The following is a 23,071-nucleotide window of genomic DNA, read 5'->3' as shown; positions in this document are numbered from 1 at the left end:
TCAGTGGTAGAGTGCACGCCTGGCATGTGCGAGACCCTGGATTTGATCCTCAGCACCACATAAAAATAAATAAGTGAAATAAAGGTATTGTGTCCAACTACAACTAAAAAATAAATATTTAAAAAAATAAAAAAATCATTCATGGAGTATCAATGTTATGGAGCTTTGTTTTGCATATACTTTTTCTGATAACTTGGAAGGTTTGTGCCAGATTTTAGTTCTCTTAGTATGTTGCCTTTATTTTATTTTTTAAAAAATCTTTATTTTTTAGTTGAAGGTAGACACACAATATCTTTATTTCATTTTTATGTGCTGAGGATCAAACCCAGTGCCTCACGCATGCTAAGCGAGCATTCTACCACTGAACCACAACCCCAGCACCAGTATGTTGCCTTTATAATTTTATACAAAAGCCTAGTAGCCCAGGTACAGTTTGCAATATCTCTTTTTGCTTCTTCTGAAGTGTTTTTCAATTTTGTAATGACCTTCTTTTTCTCTTCCACTATCCCCATGAATTTGCCAACTCAATTTTTAATTCTTTTCTTCCTCACCACTTAGTTGAGGCCTTCCTCTGATCTTTAAGATCTTCATTCAGAGATGCCATATTTTTATTAATGCATGTTCACCTGCTTAGTGGTATAATTTTTCAGGTACATATTTTTAAAAAATATTTTTTAGTTGATTTTGGATCTTTTATTTATTTATTTATATGCAGTACTGAGGATCAAACCCAGGGCCTCACACATGCCAGGCAAGTGCTCTACCACTAAGCTACAACTCCAACCCCCCCAAGTATATATTTTATGCTGATAGTGGATTGTGTTTCTTCTTTGAATTTTCCAGGATTTTTGCATGGGTTCCTTAGCAATTCTTTTCAGGTTATTGTTCAACTTTGGAAGGGCTGTGCTTTGTGCCCTAGCTGTTTGCCCATGCATGCTAAGCTGTAGGGAGGGACTTGAGTTGGGTCTCTTGAGTCGGTCTGTTGTATTTCTGGATCTTGCCTCTTGTTTCTGAACATTTTCTCACTAATTCTCTCCATAAGACCCAAGTGTTTCGTCTAGCAATGAAGCATAAACCACAGCTCCCTGGATCATGGCTTAGCATTTTAAATCCTTCTGTTAGCTCAGATCAGCAACCCCAGAACTAGTGTAGTGGTTAAAGAGTTCAGGGTCAGGAATGAGATGATCCAGGTTCAAATTTTGGCCACTTGACTTTCAAGTCATATATCTGAGAAAATTTTAGCCTCTTTGCATTTTAGTATCTCCATCTGTAAAGGGGAGAGGAGTTCTTCTCTTATTGTTGCTTTGAGGATTAAATGAACTAATACTCCTTTGAGCCCTTAAATACCATCTGGAACAACGTTAATGCTTAAGGGGTAGTCACTACTGTAGCTAATGCCTTTTTCTCTTCTCAGCCATGCTGAGAGATTGCAAAGATGGAGTTTCTGCACATTTCTTCACTCTCCCCTGCATCTAGGCAGTGTCAAATGGGGCCCAGAGTTGTGCTCCCAGACTTGCTGAGCCCTCCCTGATGAACTGCTTTCAGATAGCTTCTGTATTACTTCTTGAGTCCTCTTTTTCCTGCCCCACCCCCATCTCCGATATCAGTGCTTGGCAGCCCCTCCAATATCCAGTGGTGCAGACCTGGAACTATTTTAACTTTTTAATCCAAGATAGTTTTCCTTCTAATTGTTTTCTCTTTGCCTCTAAAAGGAGAGCAGGGCAGAGGTGGTCCTACTTTTAAAAATATCTAAAAAGGAGGTTTGCATTACAGTTTTGAAAGGGAAGTTATGTTCATTGTACCTGCCTGGGTTATCCCATCATCTGTTGCTCTACATTCAACAAATATGTGTTGACGATTGCTGTGAGCTGACACTCCACTCGAGGCAGGTGAGACATCAGTAAATGATGCTCAGTCTGGCTCACAGAGTTTGTTTTCTTGGGGAGACGTAAATGTCACTTGGCACGTCATTAACTGCAGTGGGCACTATGCCATAGTACCAGGCCCTGCACTGGGGCACACCAGACATGTGATACATGCGGAGTGCTATGGTGCAGGGCTGTGTTGCTGGAGACGGTTAGCAATGTGTCAAGATTTTCATCCCATCAGCTCTGATGTGGCATTTACGGACTCTGCTACCCCCAGAAGTGCACGCCTATTTACCCCGTGTGCAGTGCAAATGCAGTCATCTTCCAAGTGTGACCTGGTGAAAAGACAGCCAGGAGGCATTACCGTAGGATGAGTGTGTCTGGAAGACACGGTGAGACCATGGCTGGGGCGATGTTCTAAAGTGACATTTAGCTGCTCTTTGAAGGTTTCTAGGGTGGGCAGGAAGATCACATAGAATCTAGCTTTTAAATTTTTTCCCTTGGAGGAAGGAAACAATGAACATAGTGTCTGGAGGTGTGGGGAGAAGCAGGACAATATGGGTGAAAAGGAAGCAGTGGTCACATCATGTGGCAGGTGAGCCTACTCCCACTTGCCTGCTGCCTGCAGACCCTGCCCCTGACTGCCCTCCAGAACCGGAAGGATCCATGGCAGAACATAGAGTTAGTCAACACAGGAGAGAAATAGCCAGTGGAGCTTATGGCAGGATTACTACTAGGAGGCTGGGAGGCTGGGGGGTTGGGGGGCTGGGGAGGGGGCTGGGAGGCTCAGAATGAGCAGTGATTTGTGGATCTGCCATGAAGTAGGGATGAGTTTCACCACCTGGATATTTTCCCTGTATCTGCTAAGTGCAGTAGCCAGTAGTTTCTTGGTGGTTATTGCCAAATAACCACACAATCCAGGCCTGGCCCTTCAAGGCTCAGAAAATACGAGAGCATCTTCCTGCCTCTGGACAAGGGCACACTGTATTAGAAGTGTGTATGGACATGACATTCTAGGAATCCTCAGGAAAGTTGCCATCAGGGATGGTCAAAGCCTAGATGCAAAAATTAAAGGCATTTTACCCCTAAAGGGGCCTTTCACTTATTTGGCCCAGTGCTTCATGCTGTTTCTCGTGACTGGTTGAAGAGGTAGTGTTACTTGAGGTTGAGGACCCTCCTTTAGAGAGTGGAAGACTGGGGTCCACATTCATGGAGCCTGGGTCCAGAGCCTCTGCTCCATTTATGCTAGGAGATATTTCTAGAGTGGAGGTACCTACCCAGCCCTGCCCCCACATGATCCCCTTTGTCTTGTGTGTCTAGACCCCCCCTCCCCAACTCACTAAACTCTGGATTTTTGTAATCACTTTAGAGATAAGGGACTTTTGAAAAGGCGAAATTAAAGTCTTTAGACTTTGTGTTTTTATGTGCTTGCTTATCTCAGACTGTCTTGTATTCAATTTTTCAACATTTTCCACAGCGTTACGGGTATGGGGACTTCGGCTTTCTTCTATCTCCTCTTCTATACCTACCCGCTCCCTAACTTTGTTATGTTACAATTTTAATAAATTAAATCCTTAGTTGGTGTTTTCAAAATACTTTTCCTTCAGAACCAAGCAATATTTTTTTTCTCTTGAACAATCTGATTTTTCTTCAAGTTAAACAGAACCATTAAAAGACTTAGCAATTAGATAGATAGATAGATAGATATAGATAGATAGATATTTGTGCTTAAATGTATGACTAACTCTTTTGATGCTTGTGAAATGCTAAAATCAGAATTTTCTCCAGGGTCAAACAGGTCAGATTCTCTCTTAGAAATGATCCACCAAGAGCTTTTGTCTTTCTGTTGTTTAGAATAAGACTTTGCCTGGTAGGGAAGGAACCAGGAGAGTAGGGGAGTGGGCAGGAGAGTCTGGGTAGTCAGTGGCTCCAAGTCCTTGAGGAAGGATGATTAACACCACCTGGAGTCAGGCAGAGGAAGGCCACCTCTAAAACTGAGTGTGAGACACAGGCAAAGAATAGACGAAGCCAACGATGTAGTCCAAGCTTGGACTGTGACTATGAGCAGAAGTAGATTAAGTTCCCATCTTGATGTTTTCTCTGTGATTTATGGGAGGCGAGGTTAAGGGTGGATAGGAAGGAGGTAGGTGTGGCTGGAGTCTTGGGGAAAGTGGAGAAGGTTGGAATAGAATGTGAGTCAGATGCCATTGGGTAAGGCCAACCCTGGGACGTGCTAGGGAGCACTTGCTCATCTGACCAAGGCAAAGATCGGGGTGTCCCTTTTGCCTATCACATCCCTCAATGTAGCAGTTATCCACTGAGAAGAGGTTCTGCCAATCAACACCAGTGTGGTATGCCGCAGTCCAGCTGCAGCAAACTAACGGGGGGGGGGGGGGGGGGGGGGGGGGGGGGGGGGGGCTGAGCAACTTGTGTACATTGATACAGCAGGAGTGGGAGCCGTTTATTGTAGGACAGGAGGGGTATATATACATTCCACACAGCTTATCTTAATTAGCATAAACTAGATACAGTAGTCAACCAATAAGGAATCTCCACACTTAATGGCTCGCTGGAGTTACTTCACAAACCACTCCCTCTGGCAAAATGCCAGGCGCCATCCAGACTTGTTTACAGACTCTAACATTTGCCAGGCACCATCCTGACTTGTTTACAGACCCTAACAGTGGTGGTGTCGAAAGAGAACATTGGAGAGACTTAACCTTAGTGTTCTTTTCTTAAATACCTGTAGGGTAAGCACATTCTGTTGGGCTAGAGAAGGAGGTTATGCACAGAAACAATTCATTTCCAGATGTTCCAGTTTAGGTGCTACGATTCTACTTCTTTTTATCTCTCAGTTGGATTATTTTGAAAATATGGTACCAAGATTCAAGTGTCTGTTGATATTAGCACACGTCCACATGATCCTGCTCTGAAGGATCTAATCAAGTTTTTGTTACCATCTAGGGATGCTGGATTCATTGTCTCTGCTCAGCAAAGAATTGAAGAGCAGGACATACAGATAGCAAGCAAGCAGCAGGTTTTTTGGAAAAGTGACAGTAGCAGACTTCTCCAAAGAAAGGGGGCCTTGGAGCTGGGAGTCCAGTGGGGGAGTTTTGGCCTGTACTTTCTATGGTCTCTGGAATTTCCTTCTTTCCTTATCTCCTCCCCTGACCATGCTCTCTTCACTTTATTGATTAGTGCCCTCCACCCCTGTGTCCATATGTCTATTTTAGGTTTTCTATGGTTCTCCTGTTTAGGAGCATGAGAACAGAAGTGTCTGTCTGATTGGCTCCCCAGCTTGCGTCCACAAGCACTTCTGTCAGTTGACCTCATCGGAAGACCCTCTCCATGCTCCTCTGTTCTGAGCCTGCCCCTGACCTCCTCACTTGCCATCTTGCCCTGGCCAATGTCCTTTTATATCTCCCTCACTTTAAGCAAATGAAGTATTGAAATGTCAAGAACATTCAACCAATAAATACTTAGTAGATAAGGTAGAGCTCAGTGGCTTCCATTTTCATCAGGTCTTTTTTGACTGTAAGGGATACAAATCATGGAAATTTGGTCAGCTCCCTCTTCTTGCTTCCTACCCCAGGGGCTGCTTTCCTCTGTGTAGACTGCATTCTCTGAGACCCTGTTCTGCAGCATGGTAAGGTTAGAGCCCAGGTGAAAGAGCGAGCTCCAACCTTCCTTCTAATGGACAGAGAACTCCTCTGGGCGATGTTCTGGAGAGAAGGAGTAAAGCAGGTGAGGAGCAGTTGCCAACACAACCTGTCTCCTCCTGACCAGTGGTGAAAAGTTGGGTGTCCCATGAGCAATGTGAGGACGTTGGGAGATTTTAAGCAAGAGAGAGATATTTTGGGGTTTGCCTTTGTAAAGATTTCTCGGGCTGCTGGTGGGGACTGCTTTGTGGGAAGAAGAATGGAAAAAGCAGACCTGCTAAGGAGGCTTGTGCAGGAGTCGAGGCCAGGGGAGGTGAGAGATGGGTCTAAAGTGCTGGAGCTGAAGACATGTAGATGGACTTCAGAGACGGTTTAAGATAATGAATTAGCAATCTCAGTATCTCATTGCATAGGAGTGTTGAAAACACTCCCTAAAGCTTTCTTGACTCCCTTTATTTCTTACCTATGGATACTAAATGAAATCAAAACTATGTAACTAACTTCCTACTCCACTGAAACAACAAAGCCACCATGAGTGTTTGTGATAAGGGAGGTTCCAGATCGTTTCTGCATTGCCTCCGTGAATCCTCGCCTCAGCTCTCTAAGATGAGCACTAGATTATCCTTATTTTAGCGCTGAAGGAATGTGGTATGGAGAGGGGGAGTTACCTGCCCAGATTTGCACACGGTCACATGGCATGAGTGACGGAACCTCTACGAACCCCCTAAATGGTGGGGTTTGGAGAGCTTTAGACTGGCTCACAGTAATGTCAGGAAAAAATATGGGATATGGACTTTTAGCGATGCTTAATATTAAAAATGGTGAGAGTTAACTCTGAGATCACTGAGGATATGGATGATTTTATAAAAATAAAATATCTTCCAGAATGGATGCTCTGTTGTTTGAAAATTTTTCAAGCTTTGTGTTATTGCTCTGTCTTGGCCCCTTTCCACACTCCTATCACCCTCACTTTGTCCCCCAGAAGAACCCCCACCAAAAATCTCTGCGGTGGACTCTCTCTCATTGGAACTGTCCACCAAAAGAGCAGCAGGTAAAGCTGCCCCTGGTCACTCCTTCCTGCAGGGAGTGCGGAGGCTGACTCTGTGTTCCTGTCACTTACAGAACACGTTTGATGTTGCTACGGAGAAAGCTGCTCTGGATATATTTCTGCCCAATGGAAGGAGCATTAAAGTGGAAATTCTAACATCAGATATGACTGAAAGAATCCTAGAGGTAAGTTTTGTTTAAACTCCAGCTGAATCTAGTAATAATTCTACTTTAAAAGCAGGGGACTGGCACATGATTAACTTCCGGAAGTTTTCTGCCTGGTCTTTTATGCTATTGTTGACTTACCTACAGAAGTTGCTGGGATTTCCTGGAAGACTGACCAAGGAAACTCAGTGTCAGCCAATCTTTCAGGGCCTCCTTGGTTTCATCCCTCTGTGGGCGTCAATTTTCCTGAGAGCTCTGAGGGAATTCCTAAGGCTGCTGTTATCTCTTTGGAACTTAGCTAAGATATGACCTGGAAATATGCTAAATGATTTTTTGTGGGCTGCACCAGGGTTGGGAGCAGGCAGAGGGGTGGTGACCAGCTGATTCTGGAACAGGCCATACTTAGGATGGTGGTGACAGGTCCTGATGGAGGGTGACAGGGGATTTCTTGAAGGTCCCTCCTCCCCAACATGAGGCAGGACACCTGTCCACATCCAATATAGGACAACCAGCCTCACAGTTTTGGAGGTTCCAGTCCATGATTGGTCAGCCAAATTGCAAGGGGCCTATGGTGAGGCAGAATATACTGGCAGAAGTGTGTGGCAGAGCAAGACGCCCCTCACCTCATTGCCAGAAGGAGAGAGGTGGGTGGGGGGAAAGACAGACATCAGGGTCTCAAAATCCCCTTTAAAGGTATGTCTCCATGGCCTTCTGGTCCCATTTCTTTCTTTCTTTTTCTTTTTTTTTTAAAGAGAGAGAGAGAGAGAATTTTTTTAATATTTGTTTTTTAGTTTTCAGCGGACACGACATCTTTATTTGTTTGTGGTGCTGAGGATCGAACCCCGGCTGCACGCATGCTAGGCGAGTGCGCTATCGCTAGAGCCACATCCCCAGCCCCCTGGTCCCATTTCTTACAGGTCTACCACCTAAGCTTTTAGCACAGGGGCCTTGGGGCAGGCCCGGGGTGGGTGTAGCATTCCAGATCCAAATGCTAGCAATTCTAAAAGGCTTCTGTTCTCTTGTGGCTTTTGCTAAGTGGATCACAAAAGAGGGAAATCTAAGTGGACATGGGCTGGATTTACTGTAGGAAAAAGAAGTCTGCGATGCTATTTCTTACCACACACACATTCACCCATGCATATGGGGGAGCCCTGCATCAGTCATCAGTCTGGGATGTTTTGTAAGAGGATGGGGAGAAAAGTGAGAGAAAAAGAAGGGGAGTCATGAGTAGTGGCTCAAGCCTGTAATCCCAGCAGCTCAGAAGGCAGAGGCAGGAGGATCACTAGTTCAAAGCCAGCCTCAGCAACTTAGAGAGGCCCTAAGCAACTTAGAGAGACACTGTGTAAACAAAGTGTTTTTTAAAAAATGCTGGGGATATTGCTCAGTGGTTAAGCACCCTGAGTTCAATCTCTGATACACAAACGGTGGAGGAAAGCGCATGCGCATTGAGCAGCATGTGTGAGAGCGCTCCCACGCTATTTATTACAGCCATGCCAAGAACACACACCCACACCAGGCACCTAGTCAGACCTCTCAAGAGGTAATTTACAAACCTCTGACAGTAAAAGTACCCCTTTGAGGCTGGCATTTATCCTATTGCCACCTAGAGAACTGGAGGGGAGCTTAGAGCCTCCGACTGTACAGGGCAGAGGAGACAGATCCTCCAGGGCTGCAGAGGGGACCTAGCAAGTGAAAACCAAGGTGTCTAGGTACCAGCATACAGTTGGATGGGAGGAAAAAATTAGGTACTCTATTGGATGGCAAGGTGACTATAAATAATAATAATGTACTGTGTATTGAAATAGCTGGAAGAAAGGATTTCAAATGCTTTTACCTTGGAAAAAATAGCTAATTGTTTGAAAAAAAAAGAGTTACTTACCCCGATTTGAACCTTACACAATGTATATATGTATCATACCATTGTATGATTCCCCATAAATGGGAATTAAAAAAAAAAAAAAAAAAGACTGGGAGTTCAAGGAAAGGGAGCCCAGTCTTAAAGGGGACCCCACTGGTTGCGGGAGGGAAATAGCCTGTGGTATCTTGGAAGTTCCAGCTGGGGAAAGGTGGACGACAGACAACGTGGTGAGGCCACAGTTTGGGTGACCTGATGGTAAAGATGAAGTCGCTGGTGTTAAAATGAAAGCTGACTGATGTCACTCAAAGAGGACTATGAAATGAAGGCTGCCAGCACCAGAGATTGGAGTTTGCCACTGAGCAAGTGTCATAGTAAATGACACGTCACTGTCACAGGAAGCATCAGAGAAGCAGACCCAGTGTGCCAGAAGTGGACGGTACACATGCATGTTTGTATGCCAGCTAAGTGGTGGCAAATGACCCTTTTCCAGGTGTCTGGTAGTCCAGTGACAGGGAGGTATAATGGCATGCAGGCCACAGGGCAGATATTTCAGAAGACAGATGTTTATAGAGAATGGTTGCTGCCCTCCAGGGGACAATAGGCACCAAAATGAGACAGGACATATGGTGTCCACACCCAATATGTGACAACCAGCCTTGACGGAAGCCAGTCACTGGGCCCTGAGGTGGGACTGAATTTTATTTTCTTCACTTTAACTTTTCTAAAATGAGCGTGTATCATTTTTAAATTCCAGAAAGATTTCTATGTCTACTGTCTCACAAAAGTGTAACCTATGCGTATAGGTCACTCCAGTTCTTCACATCACATTTAGGATGTGTGGCTGGCTCCCTGATGTTCTTCCTTTTGCTTGTCTCTGGTTAAAGGTGGTGTCACACAAGCTTGGACTGCGTCAGGAACTTGTGGGCTACTTTGGCCTCTTTCTCATTCGGTTTTGCAAGGAGGGCAAGCTTTCTGGTAAGAAGGAGTATGTATGGGCAGCCTGGGGATGGAGAGGGTAGGTGTGAACAGAGGTTCAGCCCAGGAGATGCAAGAGTCATAGCAAAGGGATTGTGGTGTTTGAACCACTGTTCTCAGCTCTGGATCAAAATGGGAATAAGAGATTGTGTTCTTATTCAGACTGAGCTGGGATGAGTAGCCCCAGAGAAATATAGAAATTGTTAAGAGCAAGACCTTGGGTCATTCTGCTACCTGTTCTTTTCTGTGCCTGCCAATTCCAATCTAATGTCCTCTCCCATTCACCCTTGGGCCTGTCCTGGCTTCTGGCCATGGGCCATGCCTCACCCTCCTTATGAGTGCTAGACCCCAGATTTCAGGACATCTCATACAGTATGACATTTCCTTCTTAGGGAATATTTGTTATCAAATGTGGATGATATAATAACTTTTAGATTCCTTTTAAAAAAGTTCTAATGAGAGATAACAGTCTGATTTCTGCCACAGTCTGGCTGGGCACAAATCACGAGCCACTGAAGCAGGAACAAACTTTATTTCTGAACTCCACCAGCACACTCCACACACGCTCCCCGGGAATTCTCCTGCGAACCAGCACATGGCTTTTCTTGGGACACATACACCAATAGGAAACCCCTCCTCCGGAATTCCCTCTTACCGCACTTCCCCAACCAATGGAAACTCTCCCGGAGTCCAGAGCTCCAAAGCAGCAGGCCTAGGCAGACAGCAGGGGTCTAATCTCCAATTGAATGCACATCTTAACATAATCCTTATCATCTCAATGGCTTGCTGGGGTCACCTTTCAACCAAAAATGCAATGTGTCATTCCTACTTGGCTATGGCTCTCAGCAGATTTCTGTGGCTATTGCTTTCCATTCTGGTTCATTCTACATATTACAAGGCTTTTAAAGATATGAAATGGTATAAGTTATCTTAGTTTATGTGTTTTCTCAAGAAGCAGTGGGAGGTGGTTTGATGGAAACCAAGGGATGTGGGAGGCTGGGCCCAAGGAGCTAAGGCCAGCCATGGCCCTGGGCATCTCTGAATCTATTTCTCCATCTGTATCACAGTGTAAATATCCTACCCAAGGACCTGGGATTTGATGCAGATCAAATAGTATTTATTTTTTGATGAACTTCAGAAAGGTAAAAAATTATATCCTCATACAAGAGAATATTCTTAGTGTGATTTTTCCCCCCAAAAGTAATGTCTTCCTTTCTTATTTGAAAGCTTCTGTGTGTCACCTCTGTGTGCTGTTTTGACCAGCCTGCCTTTCTTTCCCCTGTCTCTAGTTGTGAAGAAGTTGGCAGACTTTGAACTCCCTTACGTTTGTCTTTGCAATGCTGAGGTAGAAAACTGTAAGGTTGGACTCAGAAAGTGGTAAGTTTTTATGATGACAGAAACCCTTGTGGATCAGAACATGTCAGCGTCTCACCATGGCCTGCCCACAGCCCCACCATAGGAGAGAGACCAGGAACTCTGGGAAATTAAAAGGAAAGTCATGAGGAAGAGAGAGGGTGACATGTCCTAAAGAAGGTGTGGAGGATGACTTACCAGTCTCAAGGGAATCCTCAGGGATATTGTAATGAGGACTGTGGCTTCTGTTCTGCTGAAAGGCAAGCAAGGAAGGAAGCCTTGATTGACAGCAGTAAGGGCAGAGTAGATGGGAGCAAGATGTCATGGGTTTGCTCTGGAATGGATTCCTGACTGTATTAATCAAAGGATTTGTTGATAATTACCCAGCAAGTCTGATTCATCTATTATTGCACTGTAGTATTCCCTGGAGGTAAAAGGTGAACTCAACCAATTTGCAGTGAATTTGAACTCTTAAGAATTCAGCTTGCATTCATAAAGGCTATGCCAGTGTTGTATGTACCAGGGCCACTCATGTTTCTAGATCAATAGAATGCAAGTGTTCCTCTGCAGAAAATCCTATTATTACCCAGAGACAGGGGTCCTCTGGAGAACATCAGACAGACAGTGACAATGAGAAGCAGGACACTTACTCACCTGCAATCCTATCATCTGTAGCCTCTAGAGTTTATTACCATTGCTACTTAAGTTTGCTTTCTCCCAGCCCCGTTATTCTGCAACCTGAGTGCAGAAGCCTTAAAGAAAGGCATTTCAAAATCTGGGGATAGTAGTTAACTTGACCTTGTGATGCCTTACTAGAGCTCCAGTTTATGGTTTTGAATTTTAGGATATCCCCCAGCAAGGATAGAAGTTAATTGCTCAGAAGTATTCTGAGAAATTATCAAAAACCCCTGAGAAGTAGGTAAGGACTTGGGTCCATCTAAGAGTTAGAGAATAACTGTTTGTAAGCTGCTTACTACAAAGTGGCTGAGCATGGTGGTTCCTGAATCAGAGTTCCTGTACCTAAGTCCCAGCTCTCAGCTTCATAACCTTAGCCAAGTTATTTAAGCCCCTAATCCTCAGTTTCTTTATCTGTAATATGGGAATAATAGTGTTTTCTTCTAGGATTTTTTCTTTCTTTCTTTCTTTCTTTCTTTTTTTTTTTTTTTTGGTACTGGGTATGAACTCAGAGGCACTCAACCTCTGAGCCACATCCCCATCTCTTTTTTTTTTTTAATTTTAATTTGTTGTATATGACAACAGGTTGTATTACAATTCATATTACACATATAGAGTACAGTTTTTCATATCTCTGATTGTACAAAAGGTAGAGTCACATCCTTCGTGTCTTCATACATGTACTTAGAGTAATGATGACCATCGCATTCCACTGTTTTTCCTACCCCTGTGCCCCCTCCCTTCTCCTCCCTCCCCTTTTTCCCTTTGCCCTATCTGGAGTTTATTCAATCCTCCCATCCCCCATCCCTATTTTATAGTTTATTTAGAGACAGGGTCTCACTGAGTTGCTTAGCACCTAGCTAAGTTGATGAGGCTGGCTTTGAACTCACACACCTGGCCCTCTTCGGGTTCTTGTAGAGTGATTATATATGCTCCAAAAGTTTTGGTCATTTTTTTTATCATAATATTGATGATATTGATGATCATAGCAACCATAAAAGTCTTTGGGGCTTAGCTTTTTCACTTGAGATCACAGGAGAGAGGAGGATTCTGTCCCTAACCTTGAGGCTTGAATTAGAAATCAGGCTTTGCCTATGTCTTCATTTAGAAAATAAATCCTAGATGGTAAATGCAAGATAAAACACCTGCCCATCACAAGCCAGCAGCAGGGCTAGGCAGATCATCCGTGAGTGTGGAAAGAAGGGAGTCTGCTTCTGTTCCTGGAGCTGAGGATCAGGTCTCCAGATCCTCAGCAGAGAGATCTCCTGGGGGGGCTGGCAGAGCCTCCCACAATGCCTCCCCCTCTTTCCAGTGGAGGTTTTCTCAGGTGGAGGTAGGGAGGCCAGTTCTAAGAGCTGTGTGATTCCAGTAGGTGAGGCCTCTTCTTCCAGTGATGATATGGTTTCTTCCAGACCAGATGGTGCCTGCTCTGGATCCCCCACTGCCTCCAGAGTCCCATCTTAGGATGGGTTTGGGACCTCCATCTTTCTGGTGTGACAGACACTATTCTGTGCTCCACAGGATCCTCTGGGATATGGTAAATAGCTAAATGCAATGTCATTTGTATTTAACTATTTACCATATGAATGCTTCAGTTCCTTCTCCCCACCCCCCAAGTGAAGTTGACCCTCAATCTCCATTTTCATCCCTGTCTGAGTCTGTCAGCCCTGCCAATCTGGTCACACTGTGCTTCCCAGAACAGTGACTGCTTGCCTCTGCCTTCCGGTTGACTGTAGATCAGTAGATCAGCCGGGGGCACGCCCTTCCTGTTTCCGCCCATTCTTAGCATGCTGCTGTGCATACACAGTCCTGAATTTCAGTCTGTTCTGGTGATTCTGGATCTGATAGACAGAAATGGAGCCCCTGCTATTTGCCACTCATTCTGCCAAGACTCAGAGGGGCATCTCTCAACAGAGGTTCGGGTCTTGACATCTCTTGTCAAGAAAACTTGATCAGAGCAGTGGTCAGGATAAGCTTGATGCTGACAAAGCACAGAAGATGGATTGCTAACACAGGCTTGGGGAGCAGGGCCCCTGGGGAGGCTTGCAGAAAAAGGGAGATAAGTCAGGGCAGGAGGACCCTGAAGCATGCTCTGCCGGGGTAGGAGGAGAGCAGAGAAGCTCACTTGGAATGTACAGTTGGGTATGGGAATGATAAGAGATGGAATGGAAGTGAGGGCGGGGGGGCCCCATAAAGAACCTCAGAAGTAAACAGAATAAATGACCCAACTCCTACAACTCTGACTGTCAGACAACAGCCACTGTGTTGGACTGTTGAATAAGTCTTGAGCGTGAGAGTGAGGCAGAAAGCCTGGGAAGGAGCTTCCCTAAGCAGCTCAAGTGAGTAGTGAGGGTGGCCAGGTAGGCAATGGTGGTAGATGTGGGGCAGGTGACCATGCCAGGTGTTGAGGGGTGGGGAATCCAAAACTGGGAGGCCAAGAGTGAGGCTGAGTGGGACCAGGAGTGCAGACCATTTCCCCAAAGCTTTACTATTTTATTTTTTGCATTTTTACTCTGAGATCATCAGGTAAGACTCATAGCATTACAAAAAAAAAAAAAAAAAAAAAAGGCAAGTGCAGGGGGCAGAGGGGGTGGCTTTGTGATAGAAGGGGCCACTGCTTTCAAATGCACTTCCTCCCAGGTGTGCAATTAGCCTGTCATATGAATTCATGTAATGCTCCTAAATTCCGTAGGTACATGGATCCAGCCCTTGACTCTGTGCTGATGGACTGCAGAGCAGCCGTAGATCTGCTGTACATGCAGGTGAGAATCCTGTGCATTTAGGCCACTTGGTTTAGAATCATTAAAAAATATATAATAGTTAAGGATTTTTATCTCCATACCTAGAAAAGGCAGAGTCAACTACAATAGAGGTGACTAGGGACTGGGAGAAAGGAGAAGGGAAAGTTACTATTTTACAGGTATAGAATTTTTGCTGGAGGATAGTGAAAATAATTTCAGTATAGATAGTGGTAATGGTTATACGATATTGTGAATGTATACAGTGTCACTGAACACTTATGAATGGTGATAAATGTTATGCTGCATATATTTATCACAATTTTAAAATTTAAAAAGTAGAGCAGTTTAGAAGAGGGAAATACTACTTCAATCTTTATTTTTAATAGTCACTCTGTGAATTTGCGGGTGACCCTGTCACCTAGGCTAATTAAATGAGACTAGAAAGGAAACCCCTGCAAATGTAAGGCCACACATGGTCCCTAAATCTCACTCTACATAACCTGCTGTTCCCTGATCCAGGAGAGGGCACACCTGCTCTAGGGCTGGCTTTATGGGCACACAGCCCGTGCAGTCACACTGGGCCCAATGCTCAGAAGGCCCTCCTGGGTTGTCTGATGCTCTGCTGTTGCCATTTTTAAATTCTAAATTACTTTTGAACAAGGGCCTCTGCATTTTCTTTTGTGCTCGGTAAGCCCTGCAAAATATGTAGTTGGTCCTGCTTACCTTCACCCCCTAACCCCCCAAAAAGTAAATTTAGAGTTCAGTCTCCTTTCCCTTCCCCTGTCTTGTGTGGCAAAGGTTCTGCCAGGCAGTGAAATGGTAGTAGATCCTGCCTCTGATGCGCCCTGGGGACCCCCTCCTCAATTCTCTACTGCTTTACTGGCTGTTCCCAGGTGTTCCCGGACACCAGGCCAGCATGCTTGCCTAGCATGTATGAGGCTCTGGGTTTGATCCCCAGCACCCAAAAAACAAAAGACAAAAGAAACAGTAAAAGAAGTTAGAAAAAGGTGTGCCCCTTCGCTCAAAGGGGCTAGCCTCTTGTCAGTGCGGTGACTTGACGAGGGGGGTGTGGGCTGATCCCTAGTCCCCCAGCACTGTGAGGCCACATGCAGGCACATACGTTCCCAGTCTTCCTGTACCGATTTCACCCAGCCAGAGTGGACACACATGTTCTCTCCATTTCTCACCATTGTACCTTCTGCAGAGCGTGTGCGATTGAAGCTCTTTAAGACCACGACTTTTGTGATTTTGCTTGACTGTTAAAATTAGGTTCTCATGAGTCCCCATTAGCCAGTGTTTAGGCCCCATGTGACTAAGTAGAGACATTTGTCTGGACTTGACTCCCCCGTGGTCTGACCATCTTGGAGTGAGGTCCTGTACATAATGAATTTGAGTGATGACTTGTGAAGCCATCATCAGGGCCATCTCTTTTGAAAGACAGCCAAACAAAACCAGTTGTCCTGCTTACATTAAAGGACACTTAAATCTCAGTGCTTGAGAATCCTGGGTAATCCCGATGCTGAATAAGTCTTCAGCCAATGCTTCCTGCCGTGGTTGCTGTTTATCTGCATTAATTAGCTATGCCTCCTCTCGGACATTGTACCCTGTGTTCACTGTCCTTAGGGGCTCTGACATCATATCAAATTCATGAAAATGATCATTCTGGCTCCAATCTGGTACAGTATGCAGGTTCACTTTTGAGGACATTTAGTGACAAAGAGAAAGCCTTGGGGAGGGAGCTGCCTACCCTGTAAGAATTCAGCATCTTGGGCAACAGTACAAGGCTTTGGTGTTGTGGTCAGACCAGGGTTTAACCTAACTCCTGCCACTTATTGATGGGTCATCTTGAACATCATACCCTCTCTGGACCTCATTTTATCCATCTATAAAATGGTGATAATCATTCCTGTCCCATAGAATAGTTAGGAAAAAGTCAATGAGAAAACCTAGCTAAAGTAGACTGTCAACAAATGTTATTTTTCTTCTCTTTAATATAAACAGAAATGCAAAAAAAAAAAAAAATCTATTCAGCTTTTCATTTTCCTTTTGGAGATAAGGCATACCCAGCCAGGATGTAACACACAGACTTGTGTTCAGGCTAAGGCATAAAGAAAGTCCTGGTAAGTGGTGAGCAACTGTTGAGTGTTTGCTGTATACGGGACACTGGGCAGATGCACTGAGGTGGAAAACACCAGTTCTTCCCTTGAAAGGTTGACAGACTGAGGAACAATAGCAAATGCTTTTCAATCAGAAGACACAGAAGTAGCACTTGGTGATGAGGTGCACCTCACACCAGAGCTCCCGGGGCCAGGCTGGCACAAGGGGAAGGGAGCTGGGAAGTGTTCCAGAAGGTCCCTGCAGCACAGGCAGGCTGCAGCCAATGGGCTTTATGGCTTCCATTTAAAAATATATATATTTATTTTTTACTTATAGGAGGATACAATATCTTTATTTTTTATATATTTATGTGGTGCTGAGGATCGAACCCAGTGCCTCACACATGCTAGGCAAGCGCTCTGCCACTGAGCCACAACCACAACCCAATGGCTTCCATTTTTCACCTGGCTTCAGAGCAATCCTGATGAGCTTCCTCAGGGGGCAGATGTCTTCTAGGCATCTTCTGCCTTTGATCCCGGAATTGTTCTGCTGGGACCCACCTTGGATTAGGAGACAACTGAGAAACCCACTAGGGCTTTGGAGTTTGAAAACATTTGTGGATGGCGGTGACACAAAATTGATCAGACGGGGCCCAGTGACACATTCAATTTTTATTTTTTTAACATGCAAAAAAAATTTTTTTCTTCTTTTAAAAGTTTTACAAATCTAGAAAACTGCACAACAAAAGTCAATGTTACCCAAGACCTTAAATGAGCTATGTACTCCCAACTCTTAACTTTTTTTGATGTGTTTATTTCATATATATTTAGTTTACATGCACATCCACTTCCTTGATTTGTAATACTCATACGAGATTGTTTTGATATATATTTATTTGGTTGTTTTACAAAAAATTAGGGTCTATTATTATACTCTTATATTGTAACTTGATATTCTTCTTTTCATGTATCAATTTTCCCCACTTTAAAAATGTTCTATATAATTTTGAATGAGGGAATAACCTATTATTTGGTTAAATGTATGATCAGTTACTTATTTGGGAGTATTTCATAATAGCACCTACCTCGAACAGTGGCCCTAAGGATTACTTTTGTTTTAGAGAAATTAGAACCTTGCCTGATACATAGTGAGCACTATACAGACATCCCTCAATATCCACAGGAAATTGATTCCAGGACCCATGACAGACACCAAATTTAAGAATGCTTAAGTCTCTTCAATAAAACATTGTAGTATTTCCATATAATCTACACACATCTTCCCAAATACTTAAATTTCTAAATTGCATTATTATACTACCTAATGCAGTTAAAATGCTATGTAAATCATAGTTAGATTATGTTGTTTAAGGAATGATAATGAAGGAAAAACACTAAAAAATAATGACGAAAAATAATGAAGTCTAAACATTCAGCACAGATGCAGTTTTCCCCAAAATGTATCCTATCCACTTTGGTTTAATCAGTGAATGTGGAACCCAGGGGTACAGAAGAGACACTGTGTGGGTTTGCCAATATTAATAAATTAAAAAATTTTTAAATTATTACAAATAGTAGCAGCAATAATTTTATAAATATTTTCCCCACATCTGTGCTTATGATTCTTACAGGTAGTTTTCTATTTGCATCACCAAATCAGCTCTAGAAAGTTACCAATTAAGCCCATCAGTCCTATATGAAATGTCCAGTTTCCCCAAACCCTTGTCAATTCTGATTGTGTGCTTTAGTCTTTACCAAATTAAGAGGCAAAATTTCTTTGATTGCTAGAAAAGCTGAATATATATTTGTTATTTGGAATTCTTTTTGATCAATTGCCAATACATATCTTTTGTTCGCCTTCATGTTGGGGATGTTTACATTTTTCCTGTTGCTTTGCATCAATGTTAACTCCATGCCATATACAATGCAGTCATTTCCCCTGGTTTACCACTTGCTTCTCTGTTTTGTTCTTGGTGGGTTTATGGCAGCTATTCATGTTTTCGTGTAATTATATATGATTACTCCTTCATCATGACATTTTGTCTGTATACCTTTAAAAAAATGGTTCTTACCTTAAGATCAGATAAACATACTCACCTTTATTTTTCTGGTTCTTGTGGGGGGGGGGAGGTATTTTCTTTTTTTTTAACCAAGTGTTGCCTATTGTCCCCAAACTGTTGTACAATCTTTTCCTACCCACTAATTTAAAAAGCAACCTTCCTGTCATGTTAAGTATCTACATAGATCTGCTTGGGACTATTTTTATAGCCTTTCAAACATGAGTATGTTTTTGTCAGATTAATTCATTTCTGCTAAAGTCAGTAAATTGTCAATTTCCGTTGTTTGAAGGCAGTACAGGACATTGAAGAAGAATGCGCCAAACCCACACAGGCCCAGAGACAGGAATTAGAGGCTTTCCAGAAAGAAAACAATCAAATAAAGGTGAGTCAAAAACTGTACCAAGAGACATCCTTAGAAGGGAGTTCATATTACAATTGAGCTGTTTCTTTAATTTATAAACCCATTAAACACTAAAAGTAAGACTCTCTTTTAAAAAAAAGAGAACACTTTCATTGATTTTTTCTGATTATAGAATTAATAAAAGCTTATTGCTTAAAGATTCTAAAAAATACAGACAGTATGTTATTAGTTCTTTGCCAAGTTAATTAATGTAGATCCTCCACATAGTTTTTAACGACTCCAGAGTATTCGTCGTTTTGTGGTTGGGTTATCATTTAGCTAGCCTATTTCTATTATTAGAGTCAGGTTGTTTCTAGCTTTTGCTGCTATAAATCACTTTGGCAGTAAGCACCATGAGGTCCAGGACTGTATCTAATTTATACCTACTCTCTGTGTTCCCAGCACCTGGAACAGGTCTTGATGAAGCTCTGAGAATACTGCCACCAACATCTCCACCTTTAGCTGTGTGTTCTGTTATTCCATGGGAACATCCATTTTTAAGCTTATATGACAGCAGTACCCACTCACATACCTCCTGCCCCTGAGCAGGATATGTGAGCCCAAGGCAGGCTTTAGCAGAAGGCATGACCTCTACCTCACCGTGCTGTTTTTTCTCATTCTTTAGACTTTGCCTGTGTTTGCAACTGCAGCACTGGTTTGAACAAAATGTCACCAAAATGTAGAGGACTCATTTGTATTTAGGTTCACATAGAAAGTAATTCCGCAAAGGCTCAGATGCTTGGAGATATTTATGGATGGATTGCAAAAAAAGAAAAAAGTAAACAAAAGGAAAGGCACCTACTGCCAGTTTAGCATTTCCAATCCCTTGGTATTCCACGTCCACTTTGCTAAGACAGAAAACCCTGGGAGTTCAGTTTCTTGTGTATCTGTACATTTTGACAAGTACAGCTTCTATTTTGATGTGTAGTACTGCTCCTTTGGTCACAGTTACAAGTTGTGTACACCAAAGCAGTGCATATCAGCTCTAACTTCTTATTTTAGCAAAATTACTGTTTTTACTGTGTATCTGTGCTCTAGCGGAATGTGTATTTGTATTTTTTCTGCAAAACAAATTTTATCTTCTATGATAAACATTTCACCTAAAAATGCCATATGATTTGTGATTATCTTCTACAAACTTTGAATACACAAATTAGATTTTAAAAATTGAGTCATTAATGAAATGAACTTGTTTTCTCTCACAGTCTCTAAGTGTACTAATCCATAACCAGCATTATTTAAGTGTTTGTGGAGTTCTTCTGCTAATGGAGCAAACATATTAACAATTTTTGCTTTGCTTTATGTACATATACAGGAAAACTTGGAATTGGAAATGAGTGAAATTAACTTGAAGAGTCATTTGATCAGAATCAGCTAACTATGGCTCATGGGCCACTTTTGTATATGAAGTTTTATTGGCACCAGTCTTGCTTATTCATTTATGTATTATTATATAAGGCTGCAGTGGCAGAGGTGATGAGATGCTTCACAGACCATATGTCCCTAAAGCCAGAAGTATTTACTATATGGCTCTTTACAGAAGACTTGGCCAGCCCCCTGCTCTAAATGGAAATAGACCAACATATCTTCTGCAGCTATATATATGAAAGTGTCTTTTTCAGGTATATTCTTCTTAAAAGAACTAGTTTTTCAAGTAGATAATCCTTCCAGGTTTCCGCCTTCTGGTTTTCATATAGTTAGTGATATCACAGCATTCCTTTATGAATGACAAATGCCAATAAATAAGTATGTTGAGTAAGTTACTTATTTATCATCAACGTCCTTCCAAAATGGAACTTTAGTTTTAATTAAACACTTTCATCTCTTCAAATTCATTGCAGCCAAGAGTTTATTGCAATTTTATAAAGTGTGTTCAGAGAAGACTTATGCCATATTTCAAGTAAGAAAGTATCTTAGCAAATGCCTGAAACCTTTAGATGGGTTTTACTACTAAGTGATATTTAATGTGATCCAGATGCCTCTCTAAACCACATTAAACTCTCTTTTTTTCTGTGACAAAAAGACTCAGTACTATGTCCTCCCACTCTGTAGTTTCTAATATTTTCCACTGACTCAACCGGAGGCTAGGTGGCTGAATGCCTCTCTTAAGGTGAAGCATGGGCCGAAGCTGGTCCACGCGAATGGCAGAGACAGTAGCTTCGAATGCTCATGCTATCGTCGTGAGATGGAGAGTCTGTTGTCCCTCTTTGCTTACATCTTGGCATGTTTCACTTTATCACAGAGCACCTCACATGATCCTTGAAAGGGAGATGTAAGTTCCCTTGCTTCAGAAAAGGATGGGGAAAGAGCAAGGTTGTCACAGGGTGGTAGTCTTTCTAATTTTCCATGTGCTAAATTGAGAATTCTGTTCTCTGTACACACATCTCACACTCCATTAGATCAGGACCAGGGTGACAGCTGCAAGAACAAGGTGGAGGTCACCAAACCATGTCAGCTCATTTTAACACAATCATTAATAATAATACATGGTTAAAAAACTAAAAATCTTGAATATATGTTAATGGGACAGGATGCCGGGACCACAGGTGTGAACCTCTGTTCTGAGGTCAGTTCAGAAGCAGATGGAAAAGCTAAACTTTACAATTAACATAAAAGTGACCCCTTGGTATTTGGATGCTGTCCACAACTTGATTAGGAAAGAGATCTACTTGTGCTCTCACTTGCCATTTCCAAAATGTCTTTCTCCATCGTCGTATAAAGTAGCCTGAAAAATGATGACTTTTCTTCCTATTTAGATCTCAGGTTAATTTTTATTTTATTTTATTTCTTTTTGTACTGGGGAGTGAATCCAAGGGTGCTCAACCACTAAGCCACATCCCCAATCCTGTTTGTGTTTAATTTAAGAGTCAAGGTCTCACTGAATTACTTAAGGTCTTGCTAAATTGCCAAGACTGGCTTTGAACTTGTGATTCTCCTGCCTCAGCTTCCCAAGCTGCTGGAATTATAGGCGTCTGCCACTATGCCCTGCTCAGGTTAGTTTTTAAAAGATACATTGGGGACACAGTGGTGAATGAGGCAGGAATGAACCCTGCCCTGCGGGACACACCTTGAATTTCCCCAGGGTTTATTCTAACAGTAAATCCAGCCTGCTGTTAGAATGGCAGGGGATTCTCACATGAGGTTTTCACCTGCTTCAAGTGGTCTTTTGCTTTCTCCTCCCCCTCACCACGGGCCTCCGCAGTTTTTGGAGCTGTCCCAGGAGGTGCGACACTACGGATGCATGCAACTGGACCCGTGCACCTGCGACTACCCGGAACCAGGCTGCAGGGCTCTTCTTTCTGTGGGCAATCATGAGATCAGCTGCTGCATAACACTGCCTGACAACCAGACCCAGGATGTCACCTTCCAGATGAGCAGGGTGAAGTGCTGGCAGGTCACTTTCCTTGTGAGTATCTTAGCACCTGGCTTTGCCCATGATTTTAAGATCCTGTTGCTCTTGGATGACAGAGTTGGTGCTAGGGAGATGGACTGGCCATTGGATTCTGGTACCTTGTGAAGAGGCATCTAAACCACTTTAAACATCACCCAGAAGTAAAGCCTGTCTAAAGTGGGAATAGGTTCCCCATCTGGGGCAACAGAGGCAGTAGAGGCACCAATCTTCAACAGATCGGTGGCAAGAGTGACAACAGAAGTTATAACAGAAGTGATGAACACTTTCTATGTGCTCAGTGCTGGCAAGAAACTGGATGCTGACCAGCAGAGCCCTTGGGAAGGAGCCATGGCAGCCTGCTTACATTGCTATCTCCTTGTCAGCAAACCATTCTGATCAGATGTATGGAGTGCCTACTTGGTACCAGGTCCTGTGCTGGCCTTGGTCACATCTGTTACTTAATTAAATTCTAACCAGTACTCAGTGAGCTAACTGGGATTATCACCTTTATGCAGAAGACAAATTGGCAGAAAGGAGCTTCTAGAGCAATTATAATACCCAGCTGTTAAACCCACGGGACCTGTGGGGACTTTTTAGCTCCCTCATCCTTGACCTCTCTTTGGCACTTGATACATCAACCATTTCTTCCTCTTCACAATCTCCTTTCCTTCTGCTCTTATTGTGGGTCACTTCCTCTGAGCCTTGCTAAAAGGCTCATTTTTTCTGGGGTTCCATTTCTAGTATTTTTTTCTCTGTAGAAATCAACTGCCAGATCCCTGGCGT

General features: G+C 43.1%; 1 protein-coding gene across 1 annotated transcript in view; it reads left to right on the top strand.

The window, feature by feature from the left end:
* Positions 1-23,071, top strand: part of Snx31 (sorting nexin 31) — a 63,779-nt gene that overhangs the window by 16,980 nt on the left and 23,728 nt on the right. Inside the window, exons 5-10 of the mRNA XM_076836073.2 lie at positions 6,650-6,760; positions 9,482-9,572; positions 10,862-10,949; positions 14,293-14,362; positions 18,787-18,879; positions 22,100-22,303. Of these exons, the coding sequence (XP_076692188.2) occupies positions 6,650-6,760; positions 9,482-9,572; positions 10,862-10,949; positions 14,293-14,362; positions 18,787-18,879; positions 22,100-22,303 (657 nt within the window). The remainder of the gene's footprint in view (positions 1-6,649; positions 6,761-9,481; positions 9,573-10,861; positions 10,950-14,292; positions 14,363-18,786; positions 18,880-22,099; positions 22,304-23,071) is intronic.

The sequence above is a fragment of the Callospermophilus lateralis genome, chromosome 16 (assembly GCF_048772815.1).
Source record: "Callospermophilus lateralis isolate mCalLat2 chromosome 16, mCalLat2.hap1, whole genome shotgun sequence".
NCBI lineage: Eukaryota > Metazoa > Chordata > Mammalia > Rodentia > Sciuridae > Callospermophilus > Callospermophilus lateralis.
The sequence above is the reverse complement of the archived record's forward strand: the minus strand, read 5'-3'. Positions and strand labels throughout refer to the sequence as shown.